The sequence below is a fragment of the Salmo salar genome, chromosome ssa10 (genome assembly GCF_905237065.1).
Source record: "Salmo salar chromosome ssa10, Ssal_v3.1, whole genome shotgun sequence".
Classification (NCBI taxonomy): Eukaryota; Metazoa; Chordata; class Actinopteri; order Salmoniformes; family Salmonidae; genus Salmo; species Salmo salar.
In genome coordinates this window covers 71,724,516-71,738,647 of record NC_059451.1, presented here as the reverse complement: position 1 = coordinate 71,738,647, position 14,132 = coordinate 71,724,516, and the positions used below count along the sequence as shown (strand labels likewise).

Sequence of the window (14,132 nt, the reverse complement as noted above, 5' to 3'; positions counted from 1 at the left end):
TGTTTCAGATTTCAGCATATTTAGGTTTGGGAAAAAGTGAAATCAAGACTATTGCATTCAAAAGATCCACAACAATTAGCAATTGTTTTTCTATTTCAGAAATGGACAGATATATCAAATGTCACTGCAAAAGAAAACATTCTGCAAACACCTCCAAAGACATTTGATCAAGTTCGCAATGCATTGTTTTTTCCTTTCGATGCTGTCTTGCCTAATTCCAGTACTTTCAAAGAATACAGCAAATAAGGGCGTTATAGTCACCATAAAAGGTGAATGATGGGCGTTTTCAGGTGGAGTTATATAATTTTCGAACACGCGCGCATAGTTTTACGGAAGATCTGATTTATAGTTTATTCGGGAAACATGTGTATGTATGCCAAGTTTATAAATCGCAACATTTTGGTGGGTGCGCAGTCTTTTCAGAAATGGTGTACACATCTATTTAGTGTTAAATTTACCCAACGGTTATAAATGAGGCCCAGGCACCCCATTTTCAGCGGTTTTACCACAGTAAAAGGCCAGCAACACTCCATATTATTCAGAGCCCCATGAAATGACACCATATAGGCTATATATTCTACAGATCCTACTGAGTACTCCCCACCTTTACATCGCCCTTAAATTATATTTTTCCTTATAAGCCAATATATTATGTGATTTGCTTCAGGGATTTATTTGACATTGTAACATGTTTAAAAACCGAAATAAATACAAATGTCTATTAAATATGAACAAATATGAATCACTGTTAATGTTTAGACAAATATCTGTCATTCATGAATAAATACTGGTTATTTCTACTTTTCTTCTATTACTTGGGGGACTTTTATTGAGGTCGTTTCCGAAAGTCCGTGACCCGGAAGTACTTTTTTTTTTAGTGTTGCTGAAGAGACGTTGATAGCCTTGCTCTGTTCTCAAAACATTTACATTTGTTGGATAATATAGCCGACTACATTCTTCTTTGACCTTGCCCGCTTTAACGTGTTTAAAGAGGAGTACTGTAATTCAAGAGAAGCGAGATTTAACAGCACGAAGTTCTGAGACTTGCACGGTTTTGAACGTGTGCTTGCTAGCTAGCTATCTTCAGATGATGCATTAGCTAGCTAGCTCGGTGCCACCGAAATTGTGGACAACAAAGTTGATAATCGAAACCAGAAGTTGGCTCAAACAAACAATACGAATTAGTTTGGATGCTGCTTGTTTTCTGCTTTGAAATAATGGGTTTCAGGCAAACGAATTACTGTATCAATCAAGCTCAATTGAGTTTTTCATGTGAGCACTGAATAACCTTGTTTCGGTATTTTAATGGGAGGCGGGCTGCGTTGGAGTAGTACATCTAGTGGGCGACACTTGCGAAGAAGGCGAAGGTGCCGGCGGCGTGCTGGGCTTGGATGGACTCGCTTGCCGGGTACGTATACAAAGCGGCTGCTGAGGGCCGAGTCCTGACGTTGGCCGCCCTGCTGCTCAACCACTCCGAGGCCGAGACACGATATTTACTGAGTTACGTGACCCACCTCGCTGGCCAACGGTCAACTCCTCTCATCATTGCATCTCGAAACGGACACGACAAAGTTGTGAGGCTGCTGCTGGATCACTACAGGGTGGATACTGAACAGACTGGCACAGTCAGATTTGACGGGTTAGTATTCATTAATTTAATCATTGGTCATTCAATTGTGTGTGATTGCACTTTATTTCAGCTGGCAATGGTGGGAAAATTAAGCACCATAATTGACTTTTGTCAAATGCATTATTTGCTGGAATTATTTGCTGGTTAATTCATTTTACCCATCTCTTCTCCCTCCTTCAGGTATGTCATTGATGGGGCCACCGCCTTGTGGTGTTCGGCTGGCGCAGGACACTTTGAGGTGGTCCGCCAGTTGGTGTGCCACCAGGCAAATGTCAACCATACCACTGTCACCAACTCCACCCCCCTGAGAGCGGCCTGCTTTGATGGGCGCCTGGACATTGTGAAATACCTGGTGGAACACCAGGCCAACATCGGCATCGCCAACAAGTACGACAACACCTGCCTGATGATCGCTGCCTACAAGGGCCACACGGACGTGGTGGGCTTTCTGCTGGAGCATGGCGCTGACCCCAATGCCAAGGCCCACTGCGGGGCCACCGCCCTGCACTTTGCTGCTGAAGCAGGCCACCTGGACATTGTGAAGGAGCTGGTGCGCTGCCAAGCAGCCATGGTGGTGAACGGCCATGGCATGACACCGCTCAAAGTAGCGGCGGAGAGCTGCAAGGCGGACGTGGTGGAGCTTCTGCTGTTGCACGCCGAATGTGACCCACACAGCCGCATCGAGGCTCTGGAGCTGCTGGGTGCCTCGTTCGCCAACGACCGGGAGAACTATGACATCCTCAAGACCTACCACTACCTCTACCTGGCCATGCTGGAGCGCCACCGCGATCTCGGCGCGCTCATCGCCAAGGAGCTGCTGCCACCCATCGAGGCCTACGGCGGTAGGAGCGAGTGCCGCACCCCGCAGGAGCTGGAGGCCATCCGGGCGGACCGCAATGCGCTGCACATGGAGGGCCTGATGGTGCGCGAGCGCATCCTGGGCTCGGACAACATCGACGTGTCACACCCCATCATCTACCGGGGTGCCGTGTATGCTGACAACATGGAGTTCGACCAGTGCATCAAGCTGTGGCTGCATGCGCTGCTCCTGCGCCAGAAGGGCAATCGCAACACTCACAAGGACCTGCTGCGCTTCGCCCAGGTCTTCTCCCAGATGGTGCACCTGAAGGAGCCGGTGGGGGCGGAGCCAGTGAAGCAGGTGCTGCACTGCAGCGTGCTGGAGATCCAGAGGAGCATGGCCAGGGTGGAAGCAGCGCCTGAGGCCGAGCTTCACACGGCCATGGACAACTACGAGTCCAACGTGTTCACCTTCCTTTACCTGGTGTGCATCAGCACCAAGACAGTGTGTGGTGAGGAGGAGCGCGCCCGCATCAACAAGCAGATCTACAACCTGATCCAGCTGGACCCGCGCTCGCGGGAGGGCTCATCCCTCCTGCACCTGGCCATCAGCTCCAGCACTCCAGTGGACGACTTCCACACCAACGATGTGTGCACCTTTCCCAACGCGCAGGTAACCAAGCTGCTGCTGGACTGCGGCGCGCAGGTGAATGCGGTGGACCATGAGGGCAACAGTCCGCTGCACATCATTGTGCAGTACAACCGGCCCATCAGCGACTTCCTGACACTGCACGCCATCATCATCAGCCTGGTGGAAGCGGGTGCCCACACTGACATGACCAACAAGCAAAAGAAGACGCCACTGGACAAGAGCACCACGGGAGTGTCGGAGATCCTGCTCAAGACCCAGATGAAGATGAGCCTCAAGTGCCTGGCATCGCGGGCCGTGCGCCAGCACCAAATCACATACCGCAACCAGATCCCTAAGACTCTGGAGGAGTTTGTGGAGTTCCACTGATCCACCTCGCCATGGAGACCTTTTAAACAATTAGAATCTCTTGTTCTTTATTTTGTTTTATCATTTTCTAACAAATCAGAACGGTGCTGTCTGGGGATGATTATGAACAGTTTGACACATTGTGGTTTTTAAACAATGGTTCCTTTTTTTCCTATTATAAGTATGAATTGCGAGTACCAGCAGCAGCGCCCATGTTCTCATTCTCCAGATCTCTTACTGAAGTGTGTTACTGTCTGTGGTTGTCATTCTGACTACTGGGTGTCACTAGCAGAATGAGGAAATTGACAGCCTGCTTTGTGCTTCACTTTCCCAGAGTGTTCCAAAGAAAATACTTGGCACAGCCAAGCATCCACACAATGGTGACAACAGCAGGACCATTTGACAGCTTGTACTGCATGGATCCAATTGTCCCAGACTCCCAGCTGGGTTCGCAATCATGAAAAGTAACATTACACTCTTGATTCTTTTTGCTTTATGTTGCCTGTTGCAGGGATGTTGTGTGCTATGTTGCATTGATTATGGAGGTCAGTGGTTTGTTCGTGTGTGTTTGAGGGAGCGAATGTGTGTCGGTCAGAGAAAGGCTGGGAGGTGAGACTGTAGTAGTTAGTCTTGGCGATAGAGAATAAGCAAGAAAAGCACGGCTTTGCCAAGCAGCCAGTCAATCTTGTGTGTTAGACAGTGACGCAGAGATCTTGTGGGACTTTCTTTTATTTCAGTCACCCATTGCTCTTTATAAGTTGTCACGGTTCCACTGTTGTCTATATTTTGACATTGTTTTGCCTTGTGATTCTCATTTCTAGTTGGATTGTCTGCCTATCTTTGGTTCCAAACTCATGACAGGTGATAGAGTATTGCATTATAATAACGGATCGTTTCAGATTTCTCTGTAGAAGAACAGCGAGCCAACTCACACAGTAGAGAGAGAGAGAGGGAGAACTGCTGGACAGCACTTTATACTTATAATAGGAGTATTTTATTTTTCTTTCATAACTGATATTTAAAAAAAAAAAAAAAAATGAAGTTTTATTTAAGAGGGTATGTTTGAAGATATATTTTTATGGAAAAAAACATCTGTGGAAGTAGATGTAAAAGGAGCTTTCTTTTACACAAACACTGACTGGCAAAGATGTGCCTGTGATTCTATTTAGATTTTCTCTATCGGAGTAAGTAGGCCTAGATGTGCCCTTTTAACTAAGTCACCAACGCATGTGAGTTGTTGGCCATCCTGATGAGCTTTGCTACAGTGTGAGGGAACGAGCTTGGCGGCTGTCTGTGGAGACTCCATGGCTTTGGCTGAGTATTACCACATACTGGCCTTTAAATGGATGCTGCTGGTATTGATGTTTGAGCATGTCTTCCATTCTACGTCTTTTGGATTTGTGTGTGGGTGCGCATGCTGAGATTGAGGGAAGGACTGTGGAATGTTCCTGGCGGGGTTGAATGTAGGCCTATAGTCTTTTCCCTCATGCTTGCAACATGTCGTTTGTCCATAATAACCGACTGTACAGTCCGCCCTTGTTCTGTTTCCTAATCGGATGGTCAGAGATTAAAGCTGAGAATGAAAGGTGATTTCTGCCGATTTTTTTATTTATTTTTGTATTTTTTATTTTTTTCTCTTCTTTGATTTTCATCTAAGTGATACTGTGACCATAGCGTGCCGATAAGTGTGCTTTCTACTTTAAAAGGGTGTGCGTGTTCAGACTTTAAATGCTCTCGCTATTGATTTGATCTGATTTGGCTTTTACATTATGACACTGGTTAAAAAAAAATCTGGAGTGGAAAATGTATGTACATTACCAGTCAAAAGTTTGGACACCTACTCATTCAAGAGTTTTTCTTTATTTCTAAATTTTTCTACATCGTAGAGTAATAGTGAAAACATAATTCCATGTGTTATTTCATAGTTTATGTAGTAACCCAAAAAAGTGTATTGTTATTTTATTTAACCTTGAACTAGGCAAGTCAGTTAAGAACAAATTCTTATTTACAATGATGGCCTACCCCGGGCAAACCCTAACCTGGACGACACTGGGCCAATTGTGTGCCGCCCTATGGGACTCCCAATCACGGCCGGTTGTGATACAGCCTGGAATTAAACCAGGGTCTGTAGTGATGCCTCTCGCACTGAGATGCACTGCTGTGCCACTCTGGAGCCCTAAACAAATCAAAATATATTTGAGATTCTTCAAAGTAGCCACCCTTTGACTTGATGACAGCTTTGCACACTCTTGGCATTCTCTCAACCAGCTTCACCTGGAATGCTTTTCCAACAGTCTTGAAGGAGTTCCCACATATGCTGAGCACTTATTGGCTGCTTTTCCTTCAATCTGCGGTCCAACTCATCCCAAACCATCTCAGTTGGGTTGAGGTCGGGTGATTGTGGAGGCTAGGTCATCTGATGCAGCACTCAATCACTCTCCTTCTTGGTCAAATAGCCCTTAGACAGCCTGGAGGTGTATTTTGGGTCATTGTCCTGTTAAAAAAACAACTGATTCCACTAAGCGCAAATCAGATGGGATGGTGTATCGCTGCAGAATGCTGTGGTAGCCATGCTTGTTAAGTGTGCCTTGAATTATAAATAAATCACTTAGTGTCACCAGCAAAGCACCCCCACACCATCACCACCACCTCCATGCTTCACGGTGGGAACCACACATGCAGAGATCATCTGTTCACCTACTCTGCATTTCACGAAGATACGGCGGTTGGAACCAAAAATCTCAGATTTGGACCTGGCCACCTGTCTAATGTCCATTGCTCATGGTTCTTGGCCCAAGCAAGTCTCTTCTTATTGGTGTCCTTTATTAGTGGTTTCTTTGCAGCAATTTGACCATGAAGGCCTGATTCACGCAGTCTCCTCTGAACAGTTGATGTTGAGATGTGTCTGTTACTATTTCTGAGAAGAGTAACTCTAATGAACTTATCCACTGCAGCAGAGGTAACTCTGGGTTTTCCTTTCCTGTGGTGGTCCTCATGAGAGCCAGTTTAATCATTGTGCTTGATGGTTTTTGTGACTATACTTGAAACTTTCAAAGCTCTTGACATTTTCCAGATTGACTAACCTTCATGTCTTAAACTAATGATGGACTGTCATTTTTCTGCTTATTTGAGCTGTTCTTGCAATAATATGGACTTGGTCTTTTACCAAAATAGGGCTATCTTCTGTAATTCTCTCCCCCCCCCCCCCTTGTCACAACACAACTGATTGGCACAAATGCATTAAGAAGGAAAGAAATTCACTTTGAACAAGGCACACCTGTTAATTGAAATGCATTCCAAGTGTCCACCTCATGAAGCTGGTTGAGAGAATGCGCAAAGCTCTCAAGGCAAAGGGTGGCTACTTTATAAAATATATTTTGATTTGTATAGCACTTTACTACATGATTCAATGTGTTATTTCATAGTTTTGTTTTCACTGTTATTCTACAGTGTAGAAAATAGTAAAAATAAAGAAAACCCATGAATGTGTAGGGGTGTGTCCAAACTTTTGACTGGTACTGTATATCAGGTATTTGTATTTGGGGTGAGTTTTGGACTAATAGATGCAAATGAACCCAAAGACAGTTTAACGCAGTATTTTCTTTTTCTTCAGCAGTTGACATGTTTTTTGGAAAGACTAATGCGTTGAAGACATGAAAGATATTGCATATGTACAAAGTTGGTGTCATATTAAAGCTCAGTGTTTCCCATTAGCTCATTGGTTTTGTCATTCCCCTTTCAAGCTAATCCAATTTATTTAATCAAAGAAAGCTGTCGAATTGAAACTGTTTCTGTCAGAAGTTGTGGGACTAGAACGATTTCTATATCACTCAATGTGTAAAGTGATACGTTTTTGCCTTGATATTAATATTTATTATACTTTCCTTTTCTACTTGCATGCAATTAATATTTCTTCAGGGATAATTATCAAAGGTGTAGTATCTCCCTTTTAATATGACACCAAAACTGCTTAGAAGTGAGTACACAACCAAATGTATTGACATTGGTCCTCTCCAGTCTCCAGAGGGAAAATTTAATGTGGCAATTTTGTCTGAAATCCAAGTGGATAGTGCCAAAATTTGTCCAATGTCACATGCAATGACCCGCATACCAGATGGCCTCTGGATTGAGTCAGAGCAACTGTGGGCTTAAATCTTCTCTAAAACAGATGACTGATATACCACACACGTTTCATTGCATGTGGAAGCTGACCAATTCACTCTGTGGTTACAGTATACAGATATTGCTCTAGCGTTAGGGTTTTAAAATTTCACGTGAAAATGATTTTGTGATAACACTGGTAAAAATCTTTTCTAATGGATATCAAGGTCAAGGTGCCCTTTTCTGTGTCTTTTTAGTTGCTCTGGTATTGACCAGGGAGGGTAGATGACAGAAATATAATGACATTTAATTACACAGAAAACTCATGAACTCTTTATAAACCACTTGGCATGCTTTAATGATTTCTACATGGCCATCATTGCATCTTCCTTGAGATCCTGTCTAGGACCCCAGGTCATCTGTGCTCATATATAAATCCACAGGTTGTACGCCATGGTGCAAAGCAGCCTCATATTGGTGTACATACATCTGACAACGTTGTTGCACAATAGCCTTAAGTTAATATTATGTAGTTATATAGCATTGCCACTTTAACAGTCATCGACAACTTAATTCAGTTGTGAAGGCACAGTTGGATATGTACACAATTCAAGTTTATCGTTATACGACAAAAGTGCATCAGCTATAGAATATGGCATTTGCAAATACAATATAATATTTAAGTTGCATCGTGTTCTCTTCCAAAATAAATGAGTAGGGCGTTGCGGTTGCATATTTGAGAAACGCCATTGCAAAAGCCAAAAAATCATCAGCCATTATAGGTAATCTCGTGTTCTGAACAGGCTGCCTGATTTTTTTGGGGGCCTTGTGCTGTGTATTAATGATGGGCTTATTCCATTCACTCTATTATATTCAGACACACTTTCTTAGAAAAATATTCTGTGGTCATTGGTCTGGTGAAAGATTGTCGTTTGGCTTTGTGATGATGATGATAGGTCATAAAGGCTGACTGATAACCAGGATCTCTGTCAGTCTTGTCCAGATGGTGTCAGTCTGCTGAAGTTCCTCAGTCATAAGAGAGACACAGGTGGGCCGGGAGCTTCTGTCGGGTTCTAAGACAGCCAGTAAGAAGGCTCGGCAGTGCAAGACAGGTGCTGTTCAGCCAAGGGGAATACGGACACCGAGGTCACGCCCACAGTCTTGTCTGGGGTGTGCTGGGGGTCCCTGAGTGATGGGGCTGATGCGGGTCTGCACTGTTGCCATGGTTACCGCTCCTCTGGCGTCTTCCCGTTGGCTACTTGCTCCTCCTCTTCCTCCCTCTGTTTCTGCCTGTTGAAGAAGCCCAGCTGGGAAGGCAGATACAGAGAGGGGAAAGAGTGAAACCAAAACCCTTCACCAGGTGTCTACAGGGACCAACATACTGGTAGAAAGGCTGAGTTATCATTGATTATAAACCTGGTAGTTTGGCACCTGGATGCTGATTGGCTGAAAGCCATGGTATGTCAGATCGTATACCACCCCCCAAAATATTTTTACTGTTCTACGTTGGTTACCAGTTTATAATAGCAATAAGGCACCTCGGGGGTTTATGGTATATTGCCACTGTTAAGGGCTGTATCCAGGCACTCTGTGTTATGTTGTGCATAAGAACAGCCCTTAGCCGTGGTATATTGGTCATATACCACACCCCCTCGTGCCTTATTGCTCTATTATAATGAAGATTTATGCAGGATGACATTGATTCATTCCTACCTTCCATAGAGCCAGGATGAGCAAGGCTAGCAGCAGCAGACCGCCCAGCGTGCTCCCTACTATAATCCAGATGGGAATTTTGTAATCTTCCTCCTTTCTCATCTCCAGGATTATCTAGAGGGGAAATTACACTGGACTCAGGCATGTATGGGGGATCTGGTTTGGCTGGACTTTGCTCCGAGTGAACGGTCATCAAACATACATTTAATACTGTCTGAAATGTTTTTTATTCTCTATGACTGGTGGTCTAAAATGTGGATTTACATGCACATATAATGTGTATTGGTCATACCAGCACACTCCATCACCAATCTCTCTGACCAACTCCCTCAGCTCAATCCAGAAACTTTTTGAACATCTCATGACTGTCGCGCCATCATTTGGAGGATGCACTCAAAGATTTGGCCTAGCTAGGCTACTCAGTAGTCATGATATATTGCTCGTTTGTTTCTTGTTTTTTAAGCACTTTTAGGTTTAGGCCACGATTCAACCAGTCACATTGTGCTGTCGGCCATTACCGTTAAATGCTGACAAAGCGCAATCGGTAGCTGACAAAGCAATCGGTAGCTGACAAAGCAATCGGTAGCTGACAAATAGCTGACAAAGCGCAATTGGATTGAATCTGGGCCTTATTTCTGTAATTCAAAGCGCTATAGAAGTTTAATAAATTTATTATTATTTGGTGTGTTTATCGTCTAATAAAAATAACAAACTGACCAGAAACCGAGTGATTGAAATAAACCTTGGAAATGACTGTGCCTGTGAACTACCTGTTCAAGTTATCAAATTGAACCTGTGGTTTGAAGTGTAGTAAAATTGTAACATAACAAATGAAAGGCATCTACAACAGCAAAGTAATCAGTATCACTTTCTGCCAGAAGGTGGAACCATAACCACATATATCTGAGCAACTATCACCACATTCTCCTGGTCCTCCTAGTTCTTAGGCCTCACTGCACTGGCAAGCCAAACAAATGTGGGCGTTCAACAGGGGGACTAAGTACACTTCATTAAGTACACTCAAACCAGCCTATTCCTTCAGGCTGTTATAAAGTGTTACAAAGTGTTATGAAGCATATGAAGTGTGAGTTGGACGCTGCTGGGGTCTTACGTGTCGTGTTGGCCTCTCCTCATGTAGGAACACGGGACTGGACGGACTCAGTTCTATGGAGGCTGCTGTCACCAACTCCAGAGTTTTAAACTTCACCTATTTTGAAAGAGTTTAACAAGAAAATAACTATAATTGCAATGAACAAATAACTCAGTCATCAACAAGTGACATTAAAGAACAATAGGAATTGAAAGTTATTTACATTAAAGGGGCTATTCAAAACTTTTGCCTCGGGACCAGATCAGTACTTAAAATGGTCCACAAGCGCGCACAGTTGTGAAGAAGGCAAGATACCTAATGGCTCCTGAACAGCTTCTATCCCCAAGCCATAAGACTGCTAAATAGCTAACAAAATGGCTACACGGACTACCTGAGTTGACCCTTGTATTTATAATTTTTTTGTACTGTCTATGCACACTCACAGGACTCTACACACACACACACTGACACTCCAACACACATAACATGCATCTTTTAACATCTTAATTTACACCGTTGCTACTCTGTTTATCATAAATCCTGGTGCCTAGTCACCTTACCCCATATATACAGTTGAAGTCAGAAGTTTACATACACCTTAGCCAAATACATTTAAACTCAATTTTTCACAATTCCTGACATTTAATCCAAGTAAATATTCCCTGTATTAGGTCAGTTAGGATCACCACTTTATTTTAAGAAGGAGAAATGTTAGAATAATAGTAGAGAGAATTATTTATTTCAGCTTTATTTTCTTTCATCACATTCACAGTGGGTCAGAAGTTTACATACACTCAATTAGTATTTGGTAGCATTGCCTTTAAATTATTTAACTTCAGTCAAATGTTTCGGGTAGCCTTCCACAAGCTTCCCACAATAAATTGGGTGAATTTTGGCCCATTCCTCCTGACAGAGCTGACACTCCAACCTGAGTCAGGTTTGTAGGCCTCCTTGCTCGCAAATGCTTTTTCAGTTCTGCCCACAAATTTTCTATAGGATTGAGGTCAGGGCTTTGTGATGGCCACTCCAATACCTTGACTTTGTTGTCCTTAAGCCATGATGCCACAACTTTGGAAGTATGCTTGGGGTCATTGTACATTGGGAGACCCATTTGCGACCAAGCTTTAACTTCCTGCCTGATGTCTTGAGATGTTGCTTCAATATATCCACATACTTTTCCTGCCTCATGATGCCATCTATTTTGTGAAGTGTACCAGTCCCTCCTGCAGCAAAGCACCCCCACAACATGATGCTGCCACCCTCGTGCTTCACGGTTGGGATGGTGTTCTTCGACTTGCAAGCCTACACCTTTTTCCTCCAAACATAACGATGGTCATTATGGCCAAACAGTTCTATTTTTGTTTCATCAGACCAGAGGACATTTCTCCAAAAAGTACGATCTTTGTCCCCATGTGCAGTTGCAAACCGTAGTCTGTCTTTTTTTTATGGCGGTTTTGGAGCAGTGGCTTCTTCCTTGCTGAGCGGCCTTTCAGGTAATGTCGATATAGGACTCGTTTTACTGTGGATATAGATACTTTTGTGCCTGTTTCCTCCAGCATCTTCACAAGGTCCTTTGATGTTCTGGGATTGATTTGCACTTTTCCCACCAAAGTACGTTCATCTCTAGGAGACGGAACGGGTCTCCTTCCTGAGCGGTATGACGGCTGCGTGGTCCCATTGTGTTTATTCTTGCGTACTATTGTTTGTACAGATGAAGGTGGTACCTTCAGGTGTTTGGAAATTGCTCCCAAGGATGAACCAGACTTGTGGAGGTCTTGGCTGATTTCTTTTGATTTCCCCATGATGTCAAGCAAAGAGGCACTGAGTTTGAAGGTAGCCCTTGAAATACATCCACAGGTACACCTCCAATTGACTCAAATGATGTCAATTAGCCTATCAGAAGCTTCTAAAGCCATGACATCATTTTCTGGAATTTTCCAAGCTGTTTAAAGGCACAGTTAACTTAGTGTATGTAAACAGGAATTGTGATACATTGAATTATAAGTGAAATAATCTGTCTGTAAATAATTGTTGGAAAAATTACTTGTGTCATGCACAAAGTAGATGTCCTAACCGACTTGCCAAACTATGGTTTGTTAACAAGAAATTTGTGGAGTGGTGCATGCAAACTTCCTGCTTCAACTGTATCTGCCTCTATCTCTGCACAATGTAAATATGCTATTGGAATTGACCCTGTAAATAGATTCTTACTTTCTCATGTTCTTCTTAGTTCTTATTTTTATTTCTTGCGTGTTTCTTGTTATTTTAATTTCTTGTTTTTGTTCTGCCTCATGTTATTTTTAGTACTACATTGATATTGATTATTACATTGTACATTAGAACGTGCAAGAAAGGCATTTCACTGTACTTGTACACGTGACATTAAAACTTAAAACTTGGATGCTATTGAGCCAACAAACATCCTCTAAATGGTCAAAGTTTGAAAGAGTTATCGAGAAAGAGTGGAATAGGGGTACTGAATGTCAGTGGAGTGCAGAAGTAATGTCAAACTCACAGCAAAGAGAGCTTGGAGGTGCAGCCGCCCCCAGACTGTCACTCTGACCTCCTTGTACGCAGGCAGGTTGAGTCTGCACTGCATTGGCAACGTCATGCTGTTGGAGTGATTCTGCACCACACATAACAAGGATTCTCATCAACATGATACTGTTCTATTAGCCCATATGCTGCATACTCCATAACCAGTTGCAAAATTGGTGAAATAACATCATAGTAATTTTATTCCAACCAGTTTCTGGTTGAAACGATATCATATTCATTTTATTCCAACCAGTTTCTGGTTGAAATGACATCATAGTAATGAAATTCCAACCAGTTTCTGGTTGAAATGAGATCATAGTAATGTTACTCCAACCAGTTTCTGGTTGAAATTATATAATATTAATGTTACTTCAACCAGTTTCTGGTCGAAATGACGGCACCAGTTTTGCCAGCTGGGTAGTACTTCAGTACATACACAACCACACTAGACACACAGGCAGATAACGAATACTTACCAGCTGTGGGACGTGTGAGAGATCTTCAGGAAAAACATGGCTTGGAGTCATGTGATGTGGGAGGACACAGTTAGAGCTAACCGTCTGGTGAGGAGAGAGCGAGAGAGAGTTTTAATCTGTCATACTGTAGCTACACACAGACACAGGGAGTAGTACATCCGGGACAGTCAGAAGAGGACTGGCCACCCCTCAGAGCCTGATTCCTCTAGGGTTCTTCCTAGGTTCCTGCTTTTTATGGAGTTTTGGCAACACTTTATTTGGATAGTCCCAAGTGGATGGTTTGTGGATGTTCAATAACTGTCAACATTTCAACTAACTATCCCCTAACAACTAACTATCCCCTATCAACATATATACAAAAGTATGTGGACACCCCTTTAAATTAGTGGATTAGGCTATTTCAGCCACACCCATTGCTGACAGGTGTAGAAAGTCGAGCACACATCCATGCAATCTCCATAGACAAACATTAGCAGTAGAAATGGCCTTACTGAAGAGCTCAGTGACTTTCAATGTGGCACCGTCATAGGATGCCACCTTTTCAACAAGTCAGTTCGTCAAATTTCTACCTTGCTACAGCTGCTCTGCTCCGGTGCTAAAGCGCGTAGCATGTAAAAGTTGCCTGTCCTCGGTTGCAACACTCACTCCCGAGTTCTAAACTGCCTAGGGAAGCCGCACACCAGCCTAATATCACTATGCGCAATGCCAAGCGTAAGCTGGAGTGGTATAAAGCTCGCCGCCATTGAACTCTGGAGCAGTGGAAGCGTGTTCTCTGGAGTGATGACTCAA

The 14,132-nt window shown here is 43.4% G+C and overlaps 2 protein-coding genes across 3 annotated transcripts in view; one reads left to right on the top strand and one right to left on the bottom strand.

Annotated features, from left to right (window-relative positions):
• The first annotated feature begins 850 nt into the window (after positions 1-850).
• Positions 851-5,015, top strand: fem1b (fem-1 homolog b). The gene is made up of 2 exons (XM_014123977.2): positions 851-1,639; positions 1,811-5,015. Exons 1-2 carry the CDS (start codon positions 1,392-1,394, stop codon positions 3,444-3,446), a joined length of 1,884 nt encoding a protein of 627 aa, XP_013979452.1. The 5' UTR covers positions 851-1,391; the 3' UTR covers positions 3,447-5,015.
• Positions 5,016-7,859: 2,844 nt separating this feature from the next.
• The window catches only part of itga11b (integrin, alpha 11b), a 113,896-nt gene continuing 107,623 nt past the window's right edge, over positions 7,860-14,132 (bottom strand). For both annotated transcript variants that reach the window (XM_014123978.2, XM_045688063.1), the window contains 5 exons: positions 13,344-13,427; positions 12,845-12,955; positions 10,351-10,446; positions 9,240-9,353; positions 7,860-8,833 (listed from right to left, as the gene is read on the bottom strand). In XM_014123978.2, the coding sequence (XP_013979453.1) occupies positions 8,753-8,833; positions 9,240-9,353; positions 10,351-10,446; positions 12,845-12,955; positions 13,344-13,427 (486 nt within the window). In that variant the 3' untranslated portion in view covers positions 7,860-8,752. The remainder of the gene's footprint in view (positions 8,834-9,239; positions 9,354-10,350; positions 10,447-12,844; positions 12,956-13,343; positions 13,428-14,132) is intronic.